This window comes from Marmota flaviventris, chromosome 6 (assembly GCF_047511675.1).
Source record: "Marmota flaviventris isolate mMarFla1 chromosome 6, mMarFla1.hap1, whole genome shotgun sequence".
Lineage (NCBI taxonomy): Eukaryota > Metazoa > Chordata > Mammalia > Rodentia > Sciuridae > Marmota > Marmota flaviventris.
This window is the reverse complement of record NC_092503.1, coordinates 100,088,570-100,114,712: the sequence shown is the minus strand read 5'-3', so window position 1 is coordinate 100,114,712 and position 26,143 is coordinate 100,088,570. Positions and strand designations below refer to the sequence as shown.

Sequence of the window (26,143 nt, the reverse complement as noted above, 5' to 3'; positions counted from 1 at the left end):
TGGCTATCTTGTGCTGCATTTTGTTCCATAGCATATTCTTTAATTAACGAGAAACTGGAATTACTTTGAAAATAATACTATTTTTAAAAGCAAGATTTTCTGTAAATTGAAATACAGGCGTCTCTTGCAATGAGACTTTAAGCTATCATTAAATTATTGGCTTGGTTTCAGCTCTAATCACTCCTGGATGAAGCCCATTATTTTCAAAAGAGTACCTTTTGTTGGCAGGGGACACGAGTTTTCTGGTACTTCTGTAATTTATTGTCTGCATCAAAACTTAAATTTATGGCTTATTCCATATTCTATCATTTTCCCTCTGTGAACATTTGTGAAGGAAGCATTTTTAGCTTAAGTCCTAACTAGGGCTTTATAGGAAGAGATAAATATAAGGCATCATATTTTAATGTGTTGGCATCAGGGTCTTTGGCTTAAGTTTCCTCCAATAATCATCTTCTCTAAGACACGAGGATGAAATAAGAGTGACTATAAAGTAAACTTGTATTTGCAATTTTCTATGGATTCTACTCTAGCGTGTTGAACAACAGACTGAGTACTATGGACAAAATAACTTTATTCTTGGTCTCAATGCCTGCACAATCATCTATTTTGGGGAATATTAAAAGGACTCTTATTAACTAAGTTTTCTTCTTATATGAGTTTGAGAGCAATATGTAAAAAGTTAAAATTAAGCTGTGGGAACAGTCTAATATTTCAAGTAAATGGATTGTTATTTTTATTGTATAATTATTTTAAGGAAATGCACATGAAGGAAGGAATATTTCATGATGTCAAAAATATGCATTTTTTTGTCATATTAATGATTAATAGTTTTCCAAGAAAGAATAATTTTTTTTTTCTTGAAGGGAGCTCAAATTTTCTGTTCCCTTCAATATAAAAGCAGGACAAGGGTGAAATACTATTTTCCTAATAATTGTCATTACTGTCTGCCATTTTCAAAATAAATTTAATTTATAAGTATGTTTATCTTAAACAGAATAATTCTAGCACACACAATTTTACAGGTATCAAATAAAATTATAGGGTCAGTTATTTAAATAGAGAGTTACAGGATAAATTCTTTTGTTTCATCATAGAAGGAAGTTAAAGGATAGTTATCTTGAACACCATTGCAAAGACCATGTATAATAATAGAAAGGCAAAGATTTGGGATATCAAGTTAGTTTTTAATCAATTTATTCTAAGTTGACTATTGATTTTTAAAAACATGATTTTCTTAACTTCAATCTGACTAAGCATATGTTCTTGGGTGAGAGTATTTTAAGATCTTTGCCTATTTCAAAAATTTAACAAAATCTAGTTGTTAATTTAGCAATGACCTATCCAAGAGAGGTATCACTTAATTTAGATTAGTACAGAGGCAAGTGTGTTCCCAATTTCTTTGGCAATGAAAACATCTCCAGATTTCATACCCATGCTTAACTGATTATCCTCAGGTGGTTGTCTGGATGCACCTTCTATATCATATTTAATTATTCATACTGAGTGGTTTCTTTCTCCAACATGAACATTTTGAGTAAATATAGTAGTTTTCTTTTTTTAAATGTTCAGTGAATGAATGTATTTAGTTTGGGGCTGGTTAGGTTTCTAAAATTTGCAATTTCATCCCAATCTTAAGGCAAGTTTTCACTCCTAAGAGTATAAAGGGGCCTAGTATACGATATTTGAAATACTACTACTATCAATACTACTACTGGAGAATATTTAGGATAGAGTAAGCCTAACCAATTCTATATGCCAGTGAAAAGTCATAAAAGGCCTTCTGATACAAGGGTAACAGGTTGGTTTTTGACTTGATGCATTGGGGCAATTAGAGGATACCCTTGCAATGGCCTCCTATTGAGTACTCTGGTGGTCAGGCACCAAACCACGTGGGATTCACAACTCTGTGAAGGGTTAGTATATTGCTGAACCTCAAAGGACATCTGATCTTCCAGCATTACCCTGCTCTTTATGCGGTGGTGGCATCAGATTGTTAAATTGAAGTATTGAGCAAGAGATGGTGATTTTGAAACCCTGTCTTCAACTTTTTTTTTTAACTCACTAAAATGTATTGAAGTCCTCTTTGAATTAGAATGGCAATTTTTTTTAAACAAGGAACAATTAAAGGGAATTGGAAAAAATTTAGCTATGAAAAGATTTGAAAGAGCCAGGGATTGCAAATCAGCCCAATTCCTGGAGCTACTGAAAGAGATGGGGCAAATTATAGTGAAGGAGATCTTGCCCGGAAATAAGGAATACCCTTCTAATATCCTTAATTAAATGGAGAAAAAGTATGACTTCTCCTATCATTGAGCCTTGATGCAAGGGGTCTGAAACCCACTGTAGTAGTTTGCAAAAATCCCTCTTTTTCTGTGGGAGGAATAGGCATTAAATCCTCTTTCAAAGCTCATGGGACTAAAAACACTGAGTTCCTTGGTTCTTGAAAAATTTATACTGATCACAAGAAAATAATCTATTGGTAAATAGTCCTAGATCTTTAAAGAAACTAATTTTATATATTTACAAGCTCGTTTGGCTTAGAGTGTACTTTCCCCTCTTTAGTTAAGACCTGATTCCCCAACTAGATAATCAAAGTAAGATTTATTTTTCTGAGAATATCTGCAATCCTACAAATGGTATTGTATTCCTGAAGCAAGTCTTCTGTAGTGCTCTGGTGATTTATTCTACCAAATGGTTGAGCAGATTAAGAAAGTATAGGGGCATTTAGGCTTAACATAAATCATTTTTAAAGGTTCACTTGATCCTTACTAAAATCCAGTAACTCATGTACAGAAGTTTTGAAATTCAATTCAATAGACGGTCGAGAGATAACAAAAAGTTTACAAGTCCTTTTAGATCATTCTTCCTTTGGAGGCAGTTTGCTGTCTAATTTCATTTCTAGAACGATCAATTCATTCCATCTTCAGATTTTTAGAACTTAATCCCATTTCCTTGGGGAGCAGTTTAGACCAATTCAATACATCTGACTGAAAAGTACAGTTCTATCAGAGGTGCTCTTTTTCAGTGGAGAACACCTATTACAGTTTATTGGCATATTTTCTCATAAGGATGAAAATATGATCTGCGATGCTTTTTCGTAGCACTTGGCTCTTAATTATAATGCAGTGCTAGGTTCAGAAACTATTTTCTGCTGAAAGTCGGATTCACTAGGTCTCCTTTTAAAATCTAGGCTCCAAAGTTTGCTGTTCTGTGTAAATTGTAAATATTCTAGTAAGAATATATCTGAAAATTTAGATTTAAAAATTTAAATCTTTTAAAAAATATTTAAACAATATTCTATTTATGCATCAATTGCTATAGTGCAATTTGATGAAAAATGTTTTTAATAACAATATTTTACTGGGGAATATTTTTAGAGACTGACTCACAATGAACAAATGTAAAGAAACCTCAATACAACCCTGATGGCTAACTTGTAAAACAAACAAAATATAAATATATAAAAATCTATTCTCAGGCTTATTAAGAGAGATTTAGAATATTTTCTTTTAATAAATTTTTGAACAATGAAAAAAAGCTATTTTTATGGCTGTTAGAAGTGGATCAAGATGATATATTTGACAAATAACTTCTAGTCAGTTCAAATATCAAGTCTAGTAAATTTCAAGGCTATCTAATCCAAAATAAGCCCCTCCACATACAAAATAGTTTTAACACCATCTGACTATTGCCCCCATTTCAGGTTTTGGCATTTCTGCTTAAAACCATTATCTTGCTTAGTTTTCTTGGGGACATAAGTAGATAATTTTGACATTCTTTGAGTGAAGTCTAATAATTTGAGTAGCCCAACAAAAGTTGTATTTGCCTGCAGTAATTTTCCAATTTAGCTAAAATAACAACCACATCTAGTTTTGACTGAAAAAAAAATCATCTCACTGTACCAATACTGATCACATGCTAAGAGCTGATTATTGATGAGAAGCAAATTTAATTATATTATGGAAAAATAACTAATTTATTTATTAGTTAAAATACTTAGAGTTTAAACAACTTATTTAAAGCATTTCACTGTGGAGTCCTAAAATCATATTTATATAATTCATTTACTCATTTAAATCCATTACTTTCTGAGTTCACTCTTCAATCCATCCTGAAGATTTTTCCTGAGCCTCTACCATGTTCTGTATCCTGGGGCTACAAAGATAATGCCATAATAGAACAAATAGTCCAGTATAGTAAAGAAATAGTTTTGGAAAAAATTACCATACAGTATGCTTAAGTATATGGTGCCCAATCAGGGAATGGTTGACTTTAGTCTGAGGGCCAGAAAGACATTATAAAGGAGTCTGATTTGGGTCTTCAAGATGATTCAGTGTTGCACACAAACAATTGAAAAAATAAGTTCTACATTAAAAAGAAAAGCAAAGAAAAAGATGAATAGGAGTTCTCTAAGTGATACTATGAAGCCAGACTCCACTGCCCCTGGTTTTTCACTCAGTACCTTAGTTCAACCCTTGTGTGGCCTGCATACTCTTTGGTGTCCTCCTTTCCTGGACTGCAGGTACCTGTGATATACACAGTATATAAACCATGTGACTTAGCATCTGTTTGGTGTAAGAGTCATGTATTTGTTCATACTAATAACACTGGGGAAGGAACCTCTTCCTTAACTATAGTATGAGTAGGAACTAATGAACACCTCCTATCAGGGAAAAATTAAACCCTCTGAATCCCAGCTAAGAGATATTATGTAAAAATTTCTGTTCCCTGCCAATAATTTCTCATTATTAAACTTAATTTTAGAGGAAGAAGAAAAATGCATACAACATTATTTTTGGTAAAAATATTTCTATTCAGTTATCATAACTAATCTTATAAATTTTGTTATATAATAGGGAGAAGTGCATTTTGGAAACAAAAGTTTTCAGACAATATTTTGTTTGTGAACTATTAAAATAAAGGGATGGTAAGAGCTTATCCTTTAGATGCCATTTTTATGAATTCTTAAAATTCATATATCCTGTGCTAAAGAGATGATTCTAGCATCTGACATGGGGCCTGTAGGTGAAGGCCTATAGGTAAAGATGTAGAACTCTTATTTGCCTGGATTTGTAAAAAGGAGGAAAATAGATTCTGATGAGCAATGAATTTCACAGTTCCATGTCCTGGTGGGACAAGTTTAATTAAGGATATGGCTAAATCAAGATGACAATGAAGAAATGAGAAACGGGAGGCAAATCTAAACAAGAGGACAGGGCATAATGTATTCTAAAAAATTGTATAAAACATTATAATAGAGAACTGGTTCTTTTATTTGTTTACAAATTTACCAGAACATCTATATTCAGATCATTATTTTTTTTTCCTTTGAAAATGATTGTCTTGAAGGACCAGTCACTTATTCTAATTAGTCTGTAATTGCTTATCACATTTGTGATGATTTCTTTAGTACCTGTCTTGGAAACTCATGGCACATATTTCTGAATGAACTTAGGGATGGTAGATTGTTGAAATTTGAAAGTGGATTTGAACTAGATAGGCTGAAAAGCTTCCTGTGGTAAAACACTTAGAATTGATGATCAAAATTCTAAAACTAGGTAGAATATGTGAAATTACCATCTTTTTAGGTCATTTTCAGTCAAACACTGGCAAGTGTGGTCCAATTCAATAGACAGCTTTAGCACATTAAAAAAGTATGGGAAATCCCAAAGGACCAAATACCATACCAGACTGAAATTCAGAATGTTCATCTGCATGCAGATGCTTTGGTTGTTCTGAAGGTATTAAACTCACTAATCATAAGAATGTGCATTTATTGTTAACTAGGCAAGGGGAGAGAAAGACTTGGAACTGAGCAAGATAGAGAACTGAAATTGCATCATTATCATAAAGCCAGGATTTTTGAAAGGTTGTACTCTCAAGTACAGGATGGAAAAGATGAGAAAAAGACATTTACAAAAGAAAGACAAGCACATTTTCTAATTAATGTAGGCTCAAGGTAGGAAAAAAATAAACTTTAACCACAAGCTTGCTCTCCAAGGTGGGTTTAAAATTTGAATCCACACAACTCATGTAATGCTGCTTAGAAACTTTGCCCAAATCTTTGGATAACTATTGAGTAATAAATACATGTGTCCATGAAGCCCAGTGAAGGATAAAACCATGGAATAGAGGTTTTAGTTTCTGCCTACAATCAGGCAGAGTTTGGAGTCCAATTAACTGCATGTTAAAACTAATTTAAAAAAAAATTTCATGAGACCATAACAGAATCTGGAGTCATTTATAATATGTCATTCAGTCTCTAATCCATAATATCTGTACAGTCAAAAAAACAGAACAATGCCACCAATATTCAAGGGTAGAAATCAACCCCAAGTTTTTCCAGGTGTTGTAATTATCTGGTAAAGGTTTTAAAGCTATTATTATAAATATGCTCTAGGATATAAATGAAAATATTATCATAATGAATTAACATATAAAAATTCTCAACATAAAAATAGAAACTATAAATTAGAATCAAATGAAAATGCTAGAATTGAAAAATAAAATATTGAAAATAAAAAGTGCACTGGATTGGCTTAAGAGAAAATTTGAGATATAGAAAATCAATAAAATTGAAGATAGATCAATAGAAATTATCTGATTTGAAAAATGGGACATACAAATATTGAAGAATTGAACAGAGCTTCACTGATGTGTGGGATATATCAACGTATAACTGGAGTCTCAGAAGGAGGATAGGAAGAGAGAGAAAATGGAGTGAAAAAAATAATACCAAATTTTCCAAATTTGGTGAAAGACAAAAAATGTATACTTTCAAGAATTTTAGATACTCCCAAGAAATTTTAATACAAAGAAAACCAGGCATAGGCACATGACAAACTGCTAAAATTCAAATATAAAGAGAAAATCAACACCCTACAGACAGAGCAACAGAAATACATGATGGCTAACTTCTCAGAAACAATGGAGGCCAGAACATGGTGGAATAAGACCTTTGAAAAGGTGACAAGAAAGAAAACTCTATATTCTATATTTCTTCAAGAATGAAGCAAGATAGAGATATTTATAGCTAAAAGAAAACTAAGAGAATTACTTGATAGCAGAGACTTGCATTACAAAAAAAAATGCTAAAGTAATATTTTCAAGATGAAGGGAAATAATGGCAAATAGAATCCAAGAACTTGAGTAAGGAATGCAGATCATAGGGAGTGGTGGTTTTATGGCTAACTAGGAAATGTGACTCTATTCAAATTTCTTTAAAATACACATAACTACTTCAAGTTTACACCACAGTAATGTTTATAGCATATTTAAATGTCATTTGCATAGCAATTAGAGCACAGAAATAAGAGGATGAACTGAACTGTAATTGCAAGCTTCTTGTTTATTGTGTGACGTGATCTAAGATTTTGTGTTGCTTGAGTTACACCTCAGTATGAATGAAAAAATTTCAAGGCTTCCCCTCCCCCCCAAAAAAAACATAGCCTATAACTCCTGTATTATTTGGTGTAAGGAACACTAGCTGACACAATAGACAAACCCTGGCATTTTAATGACTTGACACAATTGATGTTTGCTACCTTCCCACATTATAACTTGTTGACACTCAGTTTGACCCTCTGCACAGCCCCCTCTAATAGTGACTCAGTAATGTTTTCTACTCTCATCTTGCATGTCAGTTATCTGTAGAAGATGAGAGAGAGAGAGAGCGGCTTGGGGCAGGGCACTGAAGAAAAGTTATATCCATTCCTAACTGCCTTTCACCAGAGGTTACCCATCATTTTTTTTATTGCATTCAGTAAAAATCAGTCATAAATCCATACATAAATTCTTGAGGCTAAGAAGATGTTGTGCAACTGTGTTCAAGCAAATAAAAGAAAGTGATGAATACTTGGCATTATCTCTGCCACATGCCCAAATTAATGGATAGAAAAAAATGAACAAGGAAAATAACTTTAATTAATTAAAATGAAAACAATTAAATAAAAAGTAAAATAGAAAAAAGCTGGTCAAAAACAGAACAAACAGCCTCATTTCTTTATGGTTGCACTTTATATTAGAGAGATTGTTTTCACAGGGGAAATTAGACAAATGTGGAAAGTGTCTTCATATTAGAGAATAGCTCATCAAATGATTCAGTTATTTTTTTCCTTAGAAAATTAAGATATACAGGGTTTGCTTTTCTACTACATTGGTATTTGATTGGAAGCCTCACATGAGAAATATTTCATTTATCACTAGGCACTAGATGAACCAGCCAAGACTGAAAGTGTCTCCAAGGACAGCACATTAGACCTTCCTGTGGAGGTAATGACTTCAGATTACCCTGCTTGTGGCATGCAACCCTGGAACTCACTGCTAACTCAGTACCTGGTTTCAATTTTTCCAGTTTTGTTATCCTGCACAGCTCAGGCAGAAAACTGAAGAGCTCTGTGCTACCATTGATAAGGTCTTGCAGGATTCCTTGTCTATGGTAATGCCTTAGAATAGAATGTGCTATTCAAACATTTGCTTCGCTTCTCTTCATTTCCCTCTACTTTAGTATGATGCCTCACAGGACTGTCCTTTTCTTTTCTTTCTTTCTTCTTTCTTTTTCTTCCAGCATTCTTCTGATTCTCCTTCAAGGTCCCATCAGACATTGTTGGGTTCTGAAACAATCAAAGTATGTATATATTTATTATAATTTACTGATCCATAGATTTGCTAGGTCAGTGATTTTCAAACTGAGTCAAAGCCCAATAGTCAGTTGGGAAATTGGTAGTTAGTAAACCAATAAATAAAAATGCCACCAGCATTTTAAAAATAGTACAATATCAGGTTCTATTTGAAGTACTGTATAGCTGTTGTTGACATTTGTTTCTGTTTGTTTACATGTTCACATGTGTACACATTTGCACAGTAAATCTATTTCTTACTTGGGTCATGTTCAAACAGTTGGAAAACGTACTCGAGTATGTAGTTGTATGTTGGCATTTTATAGAACTAGATGTAGAATCTGTGACTTATCTCAAACTATAGCTTCATTATTAATGTAATTACAGCTACTTAGAATTGTTAAACTAGAAAATTAAGTGGACTAAAATAGAACTATTCTAATAGCTTTAATATAGGTATATTTCTGGATTTTTAAAATTTGATTGACCAAATTAATTTCATTGTACTTTGGGACAGAACACTAAATATTTTAGATTGCTAAAGTACTACTAGGCTATTTGTTGTTGTAATTAAATATGTGTTTCCTTCTTAAAATGTAGTCATTTTTATTTGGAGAAATATTACACTTCTCTGAATTATTTTTCAAATATTTATATATATATATGTATATATATATATATAGTATTTTTTCAAATGTTTATATTGGTGAGTATAACTTTACTCACCCAAATTTCAGAATGAATGTGACTTTTCCTTTATTTTTGGCTATTATTATTATTATTATTATTATTTTCTTTTTTGTCCTCCTTATTTTCTGTCTTGGAGTTAGTACTTTCTGCATGTCTTTTCAAAAAATGGGACATTGTATGTCTGATGTAGGTTTTAAAAATGCAGAATTCTTCATAACTAGAAGAATTATCCTAATTTTTAACTGGAACATTATTGAAAAATATCCATTATTAGTAAAATAGAAGCCTGGGAATTAATTGTTGTTGATATCAATAAATTATATTTTTAACATAGAGAACCCACAAACATAGTTTCTATATTTGGAATCTATTTTGTTGCATATCCATTAAGTCTTTTAATTCAAAATTTTGTTGTACCAAAAATAACATTATTTTATAAAAATAATTATTATTTAAAATAAATTTTTAAAATTTAACTTGTTGAACATGTAAAATATGTATTATATTAAATATTGTAATTTGATTTAAGAAGTTATATGTGAATAGTAATATATTTTTTATTGATTTAACAAATATCTAGTACTCATTATATTAACAAATGATATTTTAGGTCGCTAGATTTCAGGCAATTTTTCTTGAACAATTTTTTAAAAAATATTTTATTTGACACATAATATTTGTACATGTTTTTGATATACAAGGTAATGTTATGATTCATGTATACAACTCAGTAAGTAGCATATCAATCACCTTAAGCTTTTATAAATTCTTTATGATAAGTGCATTCAGATTCCTCCTTTCTAATTACTTTGTGGTATATATAAAGTTTTATATTTATTATATTCACCCTGCTCTGCCATAGAATACCAGAGCTTATCCCTTCTGTTAAGCAATTTTATGCTACCAGTTGATTGACCCCTCCCATCATAACTCAGTTTAATCAACAATCCCTATTCTGCTCTCAACTTCTATAAGATCAACTTTTTCAGATTCTGTTTAGAACTGAGATCATGTGGTGTTTGTGTTTCTGTTCTTGACTTATTTCACATTTCTCCAGTTCTATTTAGATAGGATTTCATTTTTTATTCTAATTTGTTATATATAACAGCAGAATGCATCACAATTCATATTACACATAGAGAGCACTTTTTTCACATCTCTGGTTGTACACAAAGTGGAGTCACACCATTTGTGTCTTCATACAGGTACTTAGGGTAGTGATGTTCATCTCATTCCACCATCTTCCCCCTGCCCCATATCCCCTCCATTCTCCTATTTCCCCTTTGCTCTATCTAGAGTTTGTGTAATCCACCCATGACCCCCCCCCCCCCACTTTATGAATCAGCATCCTTGTATCAGAGAAAACATTCGGCATTTGGTGTTTTGGGATTGGCTAAATTCACAGAGCATTATATTCTCCAACTCCATCAATTTACCTGCAAATGCCATGATTTTATTGTCTTTTAATGCTGAATAGTATTCCACTGTGTGTATATATACCACATTTTCTTTATCCATTCATCAACTGAAGGGCATCTAGGTTGGTTCCACAGTTTAGCTATTATGAATTGTGCTCCTATAAACATTAATGTGGCTGTGTCTCTGTAGTATGCTGTTTTTAAGTCCTTTGGGTATAAACTGAGGAGTGGGATAGCTGGGTTAAATGGTGATTCCATTCTCAATTTTCTGAGGAATCTCCATACTGCTTTCCATATTGGCTGCACCACTTTGCAGTCCTACCAGCAATGTATGAGTGTACCTTTTTCACTACATTCTCACCAACATTTATTGAAGCCTGTATTCTTGATGATTGCCATTCTGACAGGAGTGAGATGAAATTTTAGAGAGGTTTTGATTTGCATTTCTCTAATTGCTAGAGATGTGGAACACCCTTTCATATATTTGTTGATCAATTGTATTTCTTCTTCTGTGAATTGTCAGTTCAGTTCCTTAGCTCATTTATTATTGGATTATTATTAGTGTTAAGTTTTTGAATTCTTTATATATCCTATAGATTAATGCTTTATCGGAGGTGCATGTGGTAAAGATTTTCTCCAAATCTGTAGGCTCTCTCCTCAAGTTATTGTTTCCTTTGCTGAGAAGAAGCTTTTAATTGGAATCCATCCCATTTTTTGATTCTTGATTTTACTTCTTGCACTTTAGGAGTCTTGTCAAGGAAGTCAGATCCTAGGCCAATGTGATGAAGATTTGGGCCTATTTTTTCTTTTGTTAGGTGCAGGGTCTCTGTTTTAGTGCCTAAGTCTTTGATCTATTTTGAGTTGATTTTTGTACAGGGCGAGGGATAGAGGTTTAATTTCATTTTGCTACACATGGATTTCCGGTTTGGCCTCACCATTTGTTAAATATTTTCTCCAGTGAAGGTTTTTGGCACCTTTGTCTGGTATGAGATAACCATATTTATGTGAGTTTGTCTCTGTGTCCTCTATTATGTACTATTGGTCTACAAGTCTATTTTGGGGCCAATACCATTTCATTTTTGTTACTATAGCTCTGTGGTATAATTTAAGGTCTGGTATTGTGATGCCTCCTGCTAAGGATGGCTAAGGATTGCTTTAGCCATTCTGGGTCTCTTATTTTTCCAAATAAATTTCATGATTGCTTTTTCTATTTCTATGAAGAATGTCATTGGGATTTTAATAGGAATTGCATTAAATCTGTATAACACTTTAGGTTTTATGGCCATTTTGACAATATTAATTCTGCCTATCCAGGAGCATGGGAGATTTTTCCATCTTCTGAGGTTTTCTTCAATTTCTTTCTTTAGTATTCTGTAGTTTTCATTGTAGAGGTCTTTCACCTCTTTTGTTAGATTGATTCTCAGGTATTCTTTTTTGAGGGTATTTTTAATGGAGTAGTTTTCCTAATTTCTCTTTCAGTGGATTCATCACTGATGTATAGGAATGCATTTGATTTATGGATGTTGATTTTATATCCTGCTACTTTGCTGAATTCATTTATTAGTTCTAGAAGTTTTCTGGTTGGATTTTTGGATCTTCTAGGTATAGAATTATATCATCTGTAAATAGTGATGGTTTGAGTTCTTCTTACCTATTTCTATCCCTTTAATTTCCTTTTTTTTGGTCTAATTGTTCTGGCTAGAGTTTCAAGGATGATATTGAATAGAAGAGGACATCTTTGTCTTGTCCAGTTTTTAAAGGGAATGCTTTCAATTTTTCTCCATTTAGAATGATGCTGGCCGTGAATTTAGCATATATAACTTTTACAATGTTGAGGTATGTTCCTACTATCCCTAGTTGTTATATGTTTGTGTTCTCAATAGCTGCCAGTCTGACTGGAGTGAGATATAGTTTTGATTTGCATTTCTCTAATTGCTAGAGATGATGAACATTTTTCATATATTGGTTGATTGTACATCTTCTTCTGAGAAGTATCTTTTCATTTTCTTGGCCTATTTATTGACTGAGTTATTTGGTTTTTTTTTTTTTTTTGTGTGTGTGTGTGTGTGTGTTAACATTTTTGAGTTCTTTATATATCCTAGAGATTAGTGATCTATCTGATGTGCGTGTGGTAAAAATTTGCTCTCTAAATGTAGGCTCTCTATTCCCCTCACTTGATTGTTTCTTTTGCTGAGAAGAACTTTTTAATTTGAATCCATCCCATTTATTAATTCTTGATTTTAATTCTTGTGATATAGGAGTCTTATTAATGCATTTACAATAAAATCCCAATGACATTCTTCATATAAATAGAAAAAGCAGTCATGAAATTCATCTGGAAAAATAAGAGACCCAGCTAAAGCAATCCTTAGCAAGAAGAGCGAAGCAGGAGGCATCACTATACCAGAACTTAAGCTATACTACAGAACAATAGTAGTATAAAAACCAGAATGGTATTGGCACCAAAATAGACTTGTAGACCAATGGTACAGAATAGAGGACACAGAGACAAACCCACGTAGCTACAGTTATCTTATATTAGACAAAGGTGCCAAAAATATACATTGGAGAAAAGATAGCCTCTTTAACAAATGGTTCTGGGAAAACTGGAAATCCATATGCAACAAAATGAAATTACACTTTTATCTCTCCACCGTACACAAAACTCAATTCAAAGAGGATTTCATGTTTTTAATGGCTAAATAGTAGACCATTGTGTATAGTCACAATATTTTCCTAATACATTTATCTGCTAATAGAAATTTATGTTCATTCCATACTCTAATTATTGTGAATAGTGCTGAAATAATCCTGGTAGTACAGGTGTCTTTCTGAATGTTAATTTAATTTCTCTGGGTATATACCAAGGAGTAGGGTTTCCTGGATCATACAAGAGTTCTATTTTCAGTTGTTTGAAAAATCTCCATACTGTTTTCCATAATGGCTATACTAATTTATGTTCCCTGATGGCAGGATTCCCTTTCCCTCACACAACTCATTAGCACTTTATTATCACTATTATTTGTCTTTTTTTTTTTTTGAGGCAGTTACTTAGGGGTTGACTAAATTGCTGAGGCTGGCTTTTAACTTATGATCCTCCTGCCTCAGCCTCTAGAGCCACTAGGATTATAGGTGTTTGCCATGACACTGGGCTCATTGTGGTTTTGATTTACATTTCCCTAAATATTAGTGATATTGACTATTTTTTCACTTGTCTGTTGATCATTCGTGAGTTTTCTCTTGAGAAATGTCTATTAAAGTCTTTAGCCCATTTTTAAAATTGGATTTTTTTTGCTATTGAGATAAGTTTCTTATATATTCTGAATATTAACCCTTTGTATGTATGGTTTGCAAATAATTTATCCCATTCTGTAGATCATCTGTTTGCTCTGTTGATCATTTTCTTTTCTTTAACAAATATTTATCAAGTTCCTACTATGGGTCTGGGACTGTGAGACAAGCCAGGCAGAGCAATCTAATGAAAGCACTTTGGTTGAAGTAACAGACAAGTAGAATTCAAGTTGAGACTCAAACATGGAAAGAAACCATGCCATATAAAGACCAGGCATGATAGCTTTTAGGCAGAAGAGTAGGCATGTATGAATTTCTTGAAGCAAGAAAAAGCTTGGTTGTGTAAAAATGAAGAAAAAACCCAATGCATTTGTAGAATATAGAGCCAGGGATTAACCATGTAAAATGAAGTTGAGAAGGACTCATGATAGTACCTTACTTAGGACATGGCATGGAATTTGGATTCCACAGAAAATGGAAAGTCATTAAAAAAAAATGCTGGGGAATAATGTGGAGCCATCGGGAGCAATCACTCTGACTTCTGTGAGGAGGCATTGCTGTCAGGGATTGCCCTCTGTGCTTTTGGCCTGGAGAGAGGGGTTCAGAGCAGAGAGAAGCATATGGGTTCGAGACTTATTGTGAAATTGGATGTGAGTAGTGAAAGAGAGAGGAGTCATGAATGAGCCACAGGTCTCTGCCTTGAGGATAGACAACAGTGAAGGAGGCCCAGTGGGATGGAGGGTAGAGGGCTATATTAGTTTTGGACAGATTTGTTTGAGGTTAATGTCAGAGAAGCCTACACCTGTGAGTCTGTAGCTAATGTTAGAGATCTGAAGATCACAACATAGATGCTGAAAGTGTCCTATATGGAGCTCCAAGCAACAAAACATCACAGGTCAGTGGGGGAAGAGCCAGCAAAAAAGAATGAAAAGGACATTATGGTAAGAGTAAAGTTGGAGGGTGTGGTGTGGTGTCATGGAGGCTATATGCAAAGTGTTTAAGAGACTATCATTGTTGATGCTGCTAAGAGGAAGAGCAAACTAAGGTTAGGTAAGCATGTATGTTACTGGACTTGTGCATTTCCAAACTATATGGCTGATGCTTATGTGTAGGTGTTCATTCTCCTCTCTAATTTTTTTTACGACTGTTGGCATATATTTTTGGTTTGAACCTAAGGCTTTTCCTATGGGCATGAAAATAGTCAAATTTAACATTTTTAATTCAACCTTATCTAGATGGTGTCTTTTTTTCCCCTATACTTTTATTTTTAACCTTTTTAAAACTCCCTTGTCTAAGTATGATTATGTTCAATCAATTTTATACTCAGTCTGAGATTCTATTTATTGGGAACAGTTAGCCATTTAGAGTTATTGCAGTTCTATTGTATTAGTACTAATTTCTGCAATTTTTATTTAAATTTTTCTATTTAAAATGTCTCTTCTCTTTGTTTTTTTCTGCCTTTTTTTGGTATTTTGATACTTACTGATGGCAATTTTGAATTTTTTGTTAGACAGGGTCTCACTAGTTACACAAATATTGCTAAAGACAATAATTATATTATTTTCTTATCAATATTCAAGTTTATCAATATCTTTTCAACATTATGCAAGTACTATAAAACTTTTCAATTTCTACTTGTTTTTAGTCATGCTAAACAAACATATACAGCTTATTAGTGCTTTTTTGAAATTTTGTCTGCATTTATATGTTTATACTTTTCTTTGATCTCTTCTTTATTTATGTCTTTGATCTTCAGACATTCATAAATTTCTGCTTTTTCCCCCCTTTATGAAGATCTTGCTGAAATTTTTATTAAACAGATATATTTGTGCAAGTTTGGAATTCTGTATATGCAAGGGTATCTTAATTTTTCCCTTCCTTTAAATTATAGTTTACTGAACATAAAATTGTAAGTCGTCTCCATTAATATGTTTCTTCCTAGATTCTCCTTTTAGAATAACATACTTATGAACTATTTTGTCAGCATGATATTTGTTCTTCTGCAACAATGACCATTTCTAAGTGGCTCTGTGAGTTTTTAGAATTTTATCTCTACATATAAGAGATAACATGTCTAGGTTGGAATTTTATCGTATGCTTTTTGATTGGAACTGTCTATGGACTTTCATCTTCTATCTACAATTTTCCCTTCCCCTTAAATCCTGGAAAAGTTTCAGTCATTATTTTTCCAAATGCTTCTTTTCCCCTAGGAAATCTTAATACTGATTTTGTCACTTTTGATTCTGTATTCTGTCTCTTAATCTTTATATTCTTTTCTATTTATTGTTTCCTGATTCCTTCAAGAGAATTTCTTGAGCTGATATTCCAAGAATTTGTTTCGTATCTATTCTGTTTTATAATCCTTATAGTAAATTCTTTCTTGTAGCTTACATATTTTTTTTCCTTTAAAGTCAAGTTTATTGAGTCTGTGAGTCTGTAGCTGAGGTATAATTTGGCCACAACAAAATTCACTACAATTTGTAAAATTCTATGAGTTTGACAAAATTGTATTTTTGACCACCATCACCACATTCAAGATGAACAATATTTACTTCAAACCTGAAAAATTCCCTTGCATTCCTGTGTAGACTGGCCTTCTCTCCACTCCAAATATTGAATACCCAATGATTTTTTTTTGTTTTCCCCATACTTTCTCCTTTTGAAGTATAAGGTACACATGTATGTCTACTTAAGGTATTTGACATTCACATGCATTATGTATCAGTAGTCCACTTCTTTGTATTATGGAGTGGTATTACATAGAATGGATGTGCTGTCCTTTCTTTATCCAGTTGACTGGATTATTTCTTATTTGGACCTACTACTACTAGAGCTGCTAAGAAATATTTGTAAGCAAGTCTTTGTATACACCTACATTTTTATTTCTCTTGAGTAAATAGCTAGGAGCAGAATGGCTGAGCAATTATTTTCCTTTGTAGTATTTACGAATTTCAGATATCCTACTATTTTTCCTTGGAAATTTAAATTTCTCTTGGCTCATCAGCTAACTTGGGTGTGTGCATGTCTGATGCCCAGAGTGGCATTTACTAATTTGCCATTTCTGGTAAGGTGTGTATACCTTTGTAAGAGTAGGAGGAGTATGTGCCTCATAATGAAGGTGCTCCCTAGTATCAGCCATTTCCCACTGCAGCTTCGTCTCCACACTGGTGACCTTGACCTTCACCTCTACCTCCTTGTACCTCTGGCTCTGAGAATTTTGTCTTCTAATAGTTGGAATTTATCATCAATAGGGTTCAGGGGAGACATTCAGCAGAACCTGGCCTGTTGTCCAAACCTGTAATTAACTGGTTTTTTATTATTATTATTATTAGTTACACATGATAGTACAATGATCTTGACAATTCATACTTTGAATCAAATGGGATATAATTTCTCATTTTTCTGATTGTACAGGTTGCAGAATCACACTGGTCATACAGTCACCTATATACATACAGCAATAATAATGTCTATTTTATTCTGCTGCCCTTCCTATCCCCCCTTCCCCTCCCCTCCCCTTCCATCACATCTCTCTACTGTAATTAACTGTTTTGTTCCCCTCAACCATGCTGAAGGACCAATGTGATATTATGTTCACCATGAATTTTTGTTCTGTTTCCAAATTTTACTCCTTTACTTTGCTGTCCTTACCTCTGATGTTGCAAAGTATTATAAGAAAACAGAGACAGAATTTCTAAAAATAATCACAAACCAAAAACTAGAGATCAAAATTTAAAAATATTTACAAGCTTGTTTGTTTTGGAACTGACAATCGGAGCCAGAAGTGCTTAACCACTGAGCACATTCCCAGCCCCTTTTTTAAAATTAAAAAAAAAAAATTGTAGTCGTTGATGGACCTTTATTTAATTTTTTTATTTATATGCTGCACTGAAAATCAAACCCAGTACCTCACACATGCTAGGCAAGCACTCTACCACTGAGCTACAATCCCAGTTCTCCCTATCACTTTTTATTTTTTATTTTGAGACAGGGTCTCACTAAGATGCTTAGGGCCTTTCTGATTAGCTGAATCTGGTTTTAAACTCATGATCCTCCTGCCTGAGCCTCCCAAGTTAGGGATTATAAGCATGTGCCACCACACCCAGTTTACAAGTGTTGAATTTTGAAAGGGAAAAAGAAATTAAGTCAGTAGTGGGATCAAGGAAAACTTTTTTTATTTGCTTTTTGAAGTACTATCAAGTTTCTATATTAGTGGGGTTGGTTTTAGTAGAGATTACTGATTATAAAGAACAAAGGGAGATACTGAAAGACAAAATTCCTAAGAACTAGAGTGTAATTCAAATAAGTACCTGTGATGGCCTGAAGGTTTTTGCTCTGCCTCCCCCTCCAAATTCACATGTTAAAGTAATCACAAATGTGATGGTATTAGAAGGCGAGACTTTTAAAAGGTGATGAAGGACAGAGTCTTCATGAGTGGGATTATGAAAGATACCTGAAAGAGACCTCTTATTCCTTCCATCAAGTGAGGAAATAGTAAGAAGGTGCTGTCTGCAAATATGAAAGTTTCACCTTGCCAGGCAGCAATCTTCATTTCTTTTATCTTGGGACTTTACAACCTCCAGAACTGTGAGAAATAAATTTCTGTTGTATATAAGCCACCTAGTTGGTGGCATTTTGCTACAGTGGCCCAAAATGGACTAACACAACATTTTTTTTTTTTTTTTTAATGAGAAGGTAGAAATGTCATCACAAGACAGAAAGTAGAAGACCTAACAGACATAAATGCAAAAATGTTTATAAGTTGATGGTATGAGAATGAAGAGTTTCATAACTGATATCTTAAGTTATTTCATGATTAACACCTTTCAATAAAAAAAATTTAAGATCATTGAAACTATGAAGGCAAGGTATGATGTGGAGGAGTTTGAAAAATTGAAAAACATTATGTAATATTGATTTCAGTTTTCTTCTATGACTCTCTTTTTTTTCAAGCTGCCCAAAACACCTTTTCCAAGTTTCCCAGCAGCCTACCCACTGCTGTATACTCAGACTGAATCTGAGCTGACATAACAACAGAACCTCAGACAGTTGATCACTACTTTCTCTTTGCTATGTTTTCCTGTAGTCCTCTTAGAGTTCTATGCTTCCTCATTTTTTTTATCTTACTTTTCATTATTGTTTCTTTGTCTTCTTTGATGGTTCATCTACTTCTTTCCAAAATATTAATATTGGAGTATCTAGGTATCTATCCTTGGACTTCTCATTTCTGTCTGTATTATTCTTTTCATACTCTCACTGAGTTTCATGACAATTCTCAAATGTGTATCTTTGGCCCAGAATTCTCTTCCAAACTTTATTTCCATTTAGATTTAAAATAAATGTCTCAAACTCAATATGTGTAAAAATGAAATCTAGAGTTTAGATTTCCTTCTACAAAAATGTCCATATGCTTCCTTCCCATTCCCATTAAAAGAATTTCAATCTTTCATTTGTTCAAAGCCAGAAACTTTGCATCATGTTTTATTTCACTCTTTCACATTCTGCTTCCTTCTGTTACAAATCCTATGTTGTAGCTTCAAAATATCTGTAGAATAGGATTATTTCATAGCTTCTGCACTAATAAGCCAGGACGAAGCTTTGCTAGATAGCACAGAATCCCTGTATGTTTGCCTCACTGTACTGCATTCTGTTTTCTTTTTGTTCCCAATGCTTGGGATTGAACCCAGAGCCTTGAGAATGTTAGGCAAATATTCTACCACTGAGTTATATCCTAAAGCCTTTTCTGAGACAAGATTTCACTAAGTTGTCCAGGCTGGCCTTGAACTTGTGAGGCAACTTCCTCACTTTTCAAGATTAAGGCATGCACCACCATGCCAGTCACTACACTCCATTCTTCAGGCAAGTGGAGACCTCTCTTTCTGCTTTCTGATCATCAGTGAGCTGGTTCCTCTGCCATACTCTTCTACCATGATGTCCTACCTCACATCAGGCCCTGAGAAATGGAACCTGCTACCTATGGATTGACACCTGGGAAACTGTGAACTCCTAAATAAATATTTCCTCCTCTATGGTCAGATCCTTTCATCACAGTAGTGAAAAATCTGACTAAATACTTCTTCTACTTAAAACCAGCAATGCCTACACATTCCCTTAGAAAGAAAGACAAAGTCCTTACAGGTCCCAGAAGGACCTTATTATTAGGCCTCACAATACATCCATGTTCTTTTTTCATCGTCTCTTTACTCACTCTGCTTTAGCCCTGGTAGCATTCTTGCTGTGTCTTGAATGTACCCAACATGATTCTACTGTCTTACTAGTATATTTAGTACTTTTAAAAATCAGTTTATTACATTTTAAAGTTGCCAGTTTGCTCTAAAACTTTGAAAGATAAAATTTTATCTTCAAAAACACGGTGAGGTATTGTAGTTATCAGCTTTTCATCACTGTGACCAAAACACCCAGTATGAACTATGTGGAGGAGAAACATATACTTTGACTCACAGTTTCAGATGTTGAGTTCATGGCTGACTGACGCTATTGCTGTGGGCTCAAGGTGTAGCTGGGCATTATAGCAGAAGGGCATGGCTGAGAACTACTGAATTTATGGAATCCAGGAAACAGAGCGGGGAGAAGGTGTCAGGGAGAAGATGAACCCTTCTAGAGCACAATCCTGGTGACCTACCACCTGGCTACATTTACCATCCAGTTAGTTCATTCAAACTACAATGGACTGTTCAGGTTACAACCCTCAAAATCCAATCAGTTACCGCTGAACATTTCTGCATTAACACAGGAGCTTTTGGATATGAGGCAAGAACACCTCATAACCAAACCATATTATTCCAGACTTGGCTCCCGAAAGATCATGTCTGTTTGACAACACAAAATGCATTTAGTCCATCTTCAAATCTTCAAGAATCCCATAGTCATAACAATTCCAGCACTGCCCCAAATCGAAGTCTAAAAACTCTCCTCTGAGACTCAAGGCAAATACTTGGCTCTGAGCTCCTGTAAAAAAAGAAAGAAAAAAAAAAAACAAGTTACATATATATCCAATATAAAGTGGCATGAAATAAACATTCCTATTCCAAAAGGGAGGAATCAAGGCATAAAAAGAAGAGATGAGGCCAAAATAAACCTGAAACCCAGGCAGAAAAACAGGTTCCAAAACTTCATGTACAACATCTAGGACACATGGTGGAAATATGTGTTCTTCAAAGGGCTTGAGAAATCCTTCCCGTTTGACCTTGAAAGTAGCAGTGATAATGGAAATAAGATCTTACCAGAGACGACATTATGTTCTCAGTTTTTGTGTCTTTGCATGAGAGGTTTTCAAGAAAAAATGTTTTTGACTTAGTAAAAGTATATAAAAGTTTATTAGAAGAGAAAGAAAGAGGAGGACCCTCAAGATAGAGAGCAGATACTCTCAGAGGGAAGAGTGATAACTCATTTCTTTGAGTCTCAGCTTTCATTAGGACAGGAGCAACATTGTTAGAAGATCCCACTCAAGTATCACCTCTTGGTTCTGGATCAACAGACTGTGTTAGCTAATAACCTAAGGGAAACTCTTGGACATCTGGGCCTGGCTGACCTGGCTAGGTCCTAACTGGAATTGGTTTTATAGAATTTAAGGTCAGTGGGCTCCAGTCTTAATCATCCTGTTGTCCTGGGCCTGGGAATCTTTGGTCTGTATTATTTATGTAGGGTCTTGCAGAAGATGTCTTAGCAATTAGGCCCTTCTGAGAAAACATATATTTGTCCTTCCCTGAATTTATCCATCTTTCTTTGGTTGTAAGGAAATAATTTATAGAGCTGAGATCATGCAAGGGGCCTGAAATAGCTATCTAGTCAGAACTAGTGGTACCATTGAGGTAGATCTGATTTGCTCTGTACTAAGTATTTTCTTAAACTCCTGATTGACTGCTTGTGTCTAACTGCTACCTCACAGCAGAGCTCATGTCCTCTCTCTTGGCCTGGCTTTCTCTCTGAAGCCAGCATCTTTTCTTAGCAAACAGTCCATGTTACTGGCATCTCTTAATTCCCGGGGTCTCCATTCAGCTTCAGTTTCACTTTCACAGCTTCACATGTCACTCTCTCAGGAGCATTCTGTAGGAACTCTGACTCTGCTACACTTTGCCTAGCCTCCCAGACCTTGCTTTGAAAGTGATCACTTAAATCTAGTATCCTTTATTCCTATAAAACCAGCACCATGTGAAATTTGCCACCAGCTTGCACAGTAATTGGGTCCCCTGGGACCACAGCTGCAATGGACTTTAAGTGCCTGAGTGACTGAGCAAAGTGAAATAGCTTCTTAGGTCCCCCTTTGCAAGAAGGATATGTCAACAATCTTTTCTCAAAAGATTTTTTCCTTTCTACATCCTTGAGTCTATATTTGACATGGTATTGAACATTTCTGAGAGACCCTCAAGACATCTTTGCTAGTGTCTCTGTGCAAAATACTTAGCATCTCTCTATTTACCATAATCTCTTTCACAACCATGCATCCAACATCTCTCTATTTACCATAGTCTCTTTTACAACCATGCATTCCTTGCTCCCAGTTTTCTACACACTTTTCTGGCCAAACTGCCTTTTAAAAATTCTTTAGCTCTGCTTTCTGCTCCCAATTCTTATAGTAAAATTGGCTACTGTTTTCATTACATTGATCACCATCTAACATATAATTTACTTATTTATCATTTTACTCTTTATTTTTGCTTCTGCTAGAATATAAGTTCCCCAAGGGCAGAGTAACTTTGTCTCTTTTGTTCATTAATAAGTCCTAAGGGTTTAAAACAGTGTCTGGCACATAGTAGATATGCAATAAATATTTAATAGATAAATTAATTGAATAGCCACCTAATTTCAGAAAGTGAACCTATAAAAGAAAATTTAGAGGTTTATCAGGAAGTATAGAATGCACATTTGAAGTAGATAACCATTATTTTAAAATGAAATCAATGAGTATAATTGAGTTTCCAAAGAGGTGTTTTGCTTCTTAGGTATAATGGAGAAAAATGGATTATAAAGCCCAACTAGTGTTGTTGCTGTTATTTTGCAAGTTAATTTGTCACAAGAAGGGAGGGATGAGAAAAGGAAAAAAAGGGACAATTTCAACATGAGAAAATGAAATATATGCAAATTAAAAGATAATAAAACCAGAAGATGTCTTGTGAGGGTCAATTTTTAGAAGTCCCAATGAAGCAGATGCTGTATCAAGGCATCAGGAATACCAGACAAATGGGGTTGTGGGTGGAGACAGAGTTCTGAGACAGGCACATCTGAAATTGCAGTTTAAGAGGTTTTCTATACCATCTGTGAAGGTAAAATCCAGCAATGGTTTTGGAAGTGGCTGATTGTAATGAAACGAATGAGGATATCTTTGGATTTGAGCAACTCAAAGATCTGAGAGAACAGAGATTTCTATGGGAATTTTAAAAGAGCCAAAATTATGAAAGAAACATGCTGAATTAATTATTATGACCCATGAATTAACATTATCAATAATAAGGGGGAAATCAACAGAAAACAAATAGGTAACAGCAATGGAAAGAATAATGAAGTGGTAAAGTTTGATTTTGTTTAATAAAATAATTTTTAAAGGTAAAGGAGGTTTAATATAGAAAAGAGGGAGTAATGGTTATAAAAGTTTTAATGGAAAATAAGGAGGATAATTATTCAGAAATGCTAAATATTTTATTATTTATGAATTATTCAGAAGTATAATTATTTTTATTTTCATACAGACTTCTACAACTCTTCCAAAAGCAGCTGGTAGAGAAACCAAATATGTAAGTACTTTTATAACTATACATAATGCTTTTTAAATGGATGCCAAGTATATATTTTGGCAGGAACTCAACTACATAATAATTTAAATTCAACTAGTTGGTTTTTCCGTAAGTGGAAAAGGAGGGGTAGGATGGTCTGAATGGCCCAGGTATGAAAAATCAGATTATGTCAGGGATAAAACATCAGGTAAGCTTATCAAATAAATTCTGTCTTAAATGAAACCTAGTTTGATTAATTCAGCTGAATAAAACAGAACTGTAATACCTGCTTTCTGTCTGTTTAATTATTCAAACTTCATTTTTATTTTTTAATAGCTTGTGTTTGTTATAAAATGGTCAATTCACATACTTGAAACATTAAGATTTGTTCATTTCCAATGGAATTCCCAATTTAATCTACTGACAAGTTTGTTGTTTCCTGCATTTAAATTATGAACTAAATCAATTTCTGTGTATAACCAAATAGTTATGATAGACTGATAGTGGCTATGTACATATGAACTACACACTTAGTTCAAATGACCCTGGTGAACTGGATCTGAGTGTGTCTTGGGCACAGGCACTTGGACACACCTACTGTCCCCATTCTTCACTCACCAGACAGCAACATATTACTCATGGACCCACTCTTGAATTTGAGCAAGCACATTTTAGTACAACTGTGATTGTCTTCCAATCAAGTGCTGAGTGTTCAGCCTAAAACAAAGCAGTAAGCTGTTTCTTTAAATTATATATTAGTTTCCTAATACATAGTTTTTGTCATCCTCCTCAAGAGTAAATAGTTATTAAATGTGTATTTTGTGCCATGCCATCATTACAGTTTATACATTTGTGCCTTCATTTGAATCTCCTGAAGGCAAATAATGAACTCAGTGAAATTATTAAATGTTATCACATTTAGGAAATTATGTTTACAGGACGTGGGCAGGAACACTGCTCACAGCATTTCTTGGAAGATTTCACTGCGACATTTCATTATTATTGGGAGCCCTTTGGAGTAATGCTTAAAAAAAGTGGAGGCATTTAGTAGGTTAGACCCAAGTGTATATCACAGATAACTGCCTGATTTGGGGTAGATGGCTTATTTTACCTTGTGTCTGAAGAGTAGATATCTGCTAGAGATCTGTGTGTCACTAACTTTGTATAGATTCATAGACTGAGCTCAAAAGCAGGAATTGTACAGTGTACCAACTCCTGTATCACAGAGGAGGTTGAACAAAGAGAAGAGTTGAAGTAGAGCCAAGGAAAAATGTCTGTTACATTTGAGCATATCCTCAGCAAATTAGCACTGACCATCCCAAAGCCTTATTCTTGAGGCTCATAAAAAGATTCATATATAGTACATGGATCATTACCAGTAAAAATGCTAGTTGGTATTTTTCTGTCTCCATTATTCAGTTTTCCATTTTTGTTCATTGATTCAACAAATATGTTTATTGAGGATCTGCCATGTACTGGTCACTGAGGAGTCACTGGGTTGAAAGGGACAAATACAATAATAAGGTCCTATTTCTGAAGCATGTTTTCCAATGGAGGAGACAGACAGTATGCAATGAAAATAGAAAATGAGCAAAGTAATTTTCTTGTAGAAAGAGAGGAGAACTTTCTGATGGATGTTAAAACAAACTTTCAAAGTTGTTAGTTTTCAATCTATTGGTATGTTCGTAGGATTTACAGTTTTCCTAGAGAGATTGTAATGGTTTAATTAAATAATAGGAAATTGTATAATGATTCATCCTTATGGGCTTTGGATGAAAGGATGATTTCTCTCAAAACAAGGAAAGGAAGGAGGAAAATTAGAAAGAAAGTCACTGCAATACAATATTACTCTACTTCTTTTTTGAACATTTTGTGATATTTTACAGTATATGTTTTAAGATAAGCTGGGAGTCAGTAATCCATCTATTCAGATGAAAGCCAAACTTTTCTTCAATTCATAGTGTGCTTGAATGATGGTTTTAAAGTAACTTAATTGATATTTTCCTAAGTGTAATATAAATAAAATTAGGCTAATAATACATTGAATAGATAGCAATTGTTAGGCTACTTGAAGTCAATTAATTTATCATCAATGTTTTGCTTCTTTTTAGTGGGTACTAAATTAGTAAATGTTGTCTTATTTAAACCACAACCTTGTCATGTGAGGTGGGAGTTATCATCACAGAATTTCCATTTTACAGAGGGAGAAAATAAGCCTCAGAAATCGCAGACTAAGCAAAATACAACCTAGGTCTGCTCCATGACAAAACCTCTGCTACTGATGTTGTTGAGCTTATAGAAGCTGAGAATAGTTTGAGTTTTTAAAGACTTGTATCCATTAGTATAATTATTCTGGGTTTAAATTATATCTTAATGACTAATAACCATTAGTCTA

The 26,143-nt window shown here is 33.9% G+C and overlaps 1 protein-coding gene across 1 annotated transcript in view; it reads left to right on the top strand.

Annotated features, from left to right (window-relative positions):
* The window catches only part of Mlip (muscular LMNA interacting protein), a 124,100-nt gene that overhangs the window by 31,900 nt on the left and 66,057 nt on the right, over positions 1-26,143 (top strand). The window contains exons 6-8 of the mRNA XM_071613926.1: positions 8,206-8,271; positions 8,567-8,626; positions 23,725-23,769. Of these exons, the coding sequence (XP_071470027.1) occupies positions 8,206-8,271; positions 8,567-8,626; positions 23,725-23,769 (171 nt within the window). The remainder of the gene's footprint in view (positions 1-8,205; positions 8,272-8,566; positions 8,627-23,724; positions 23,770-26,143) is intronic.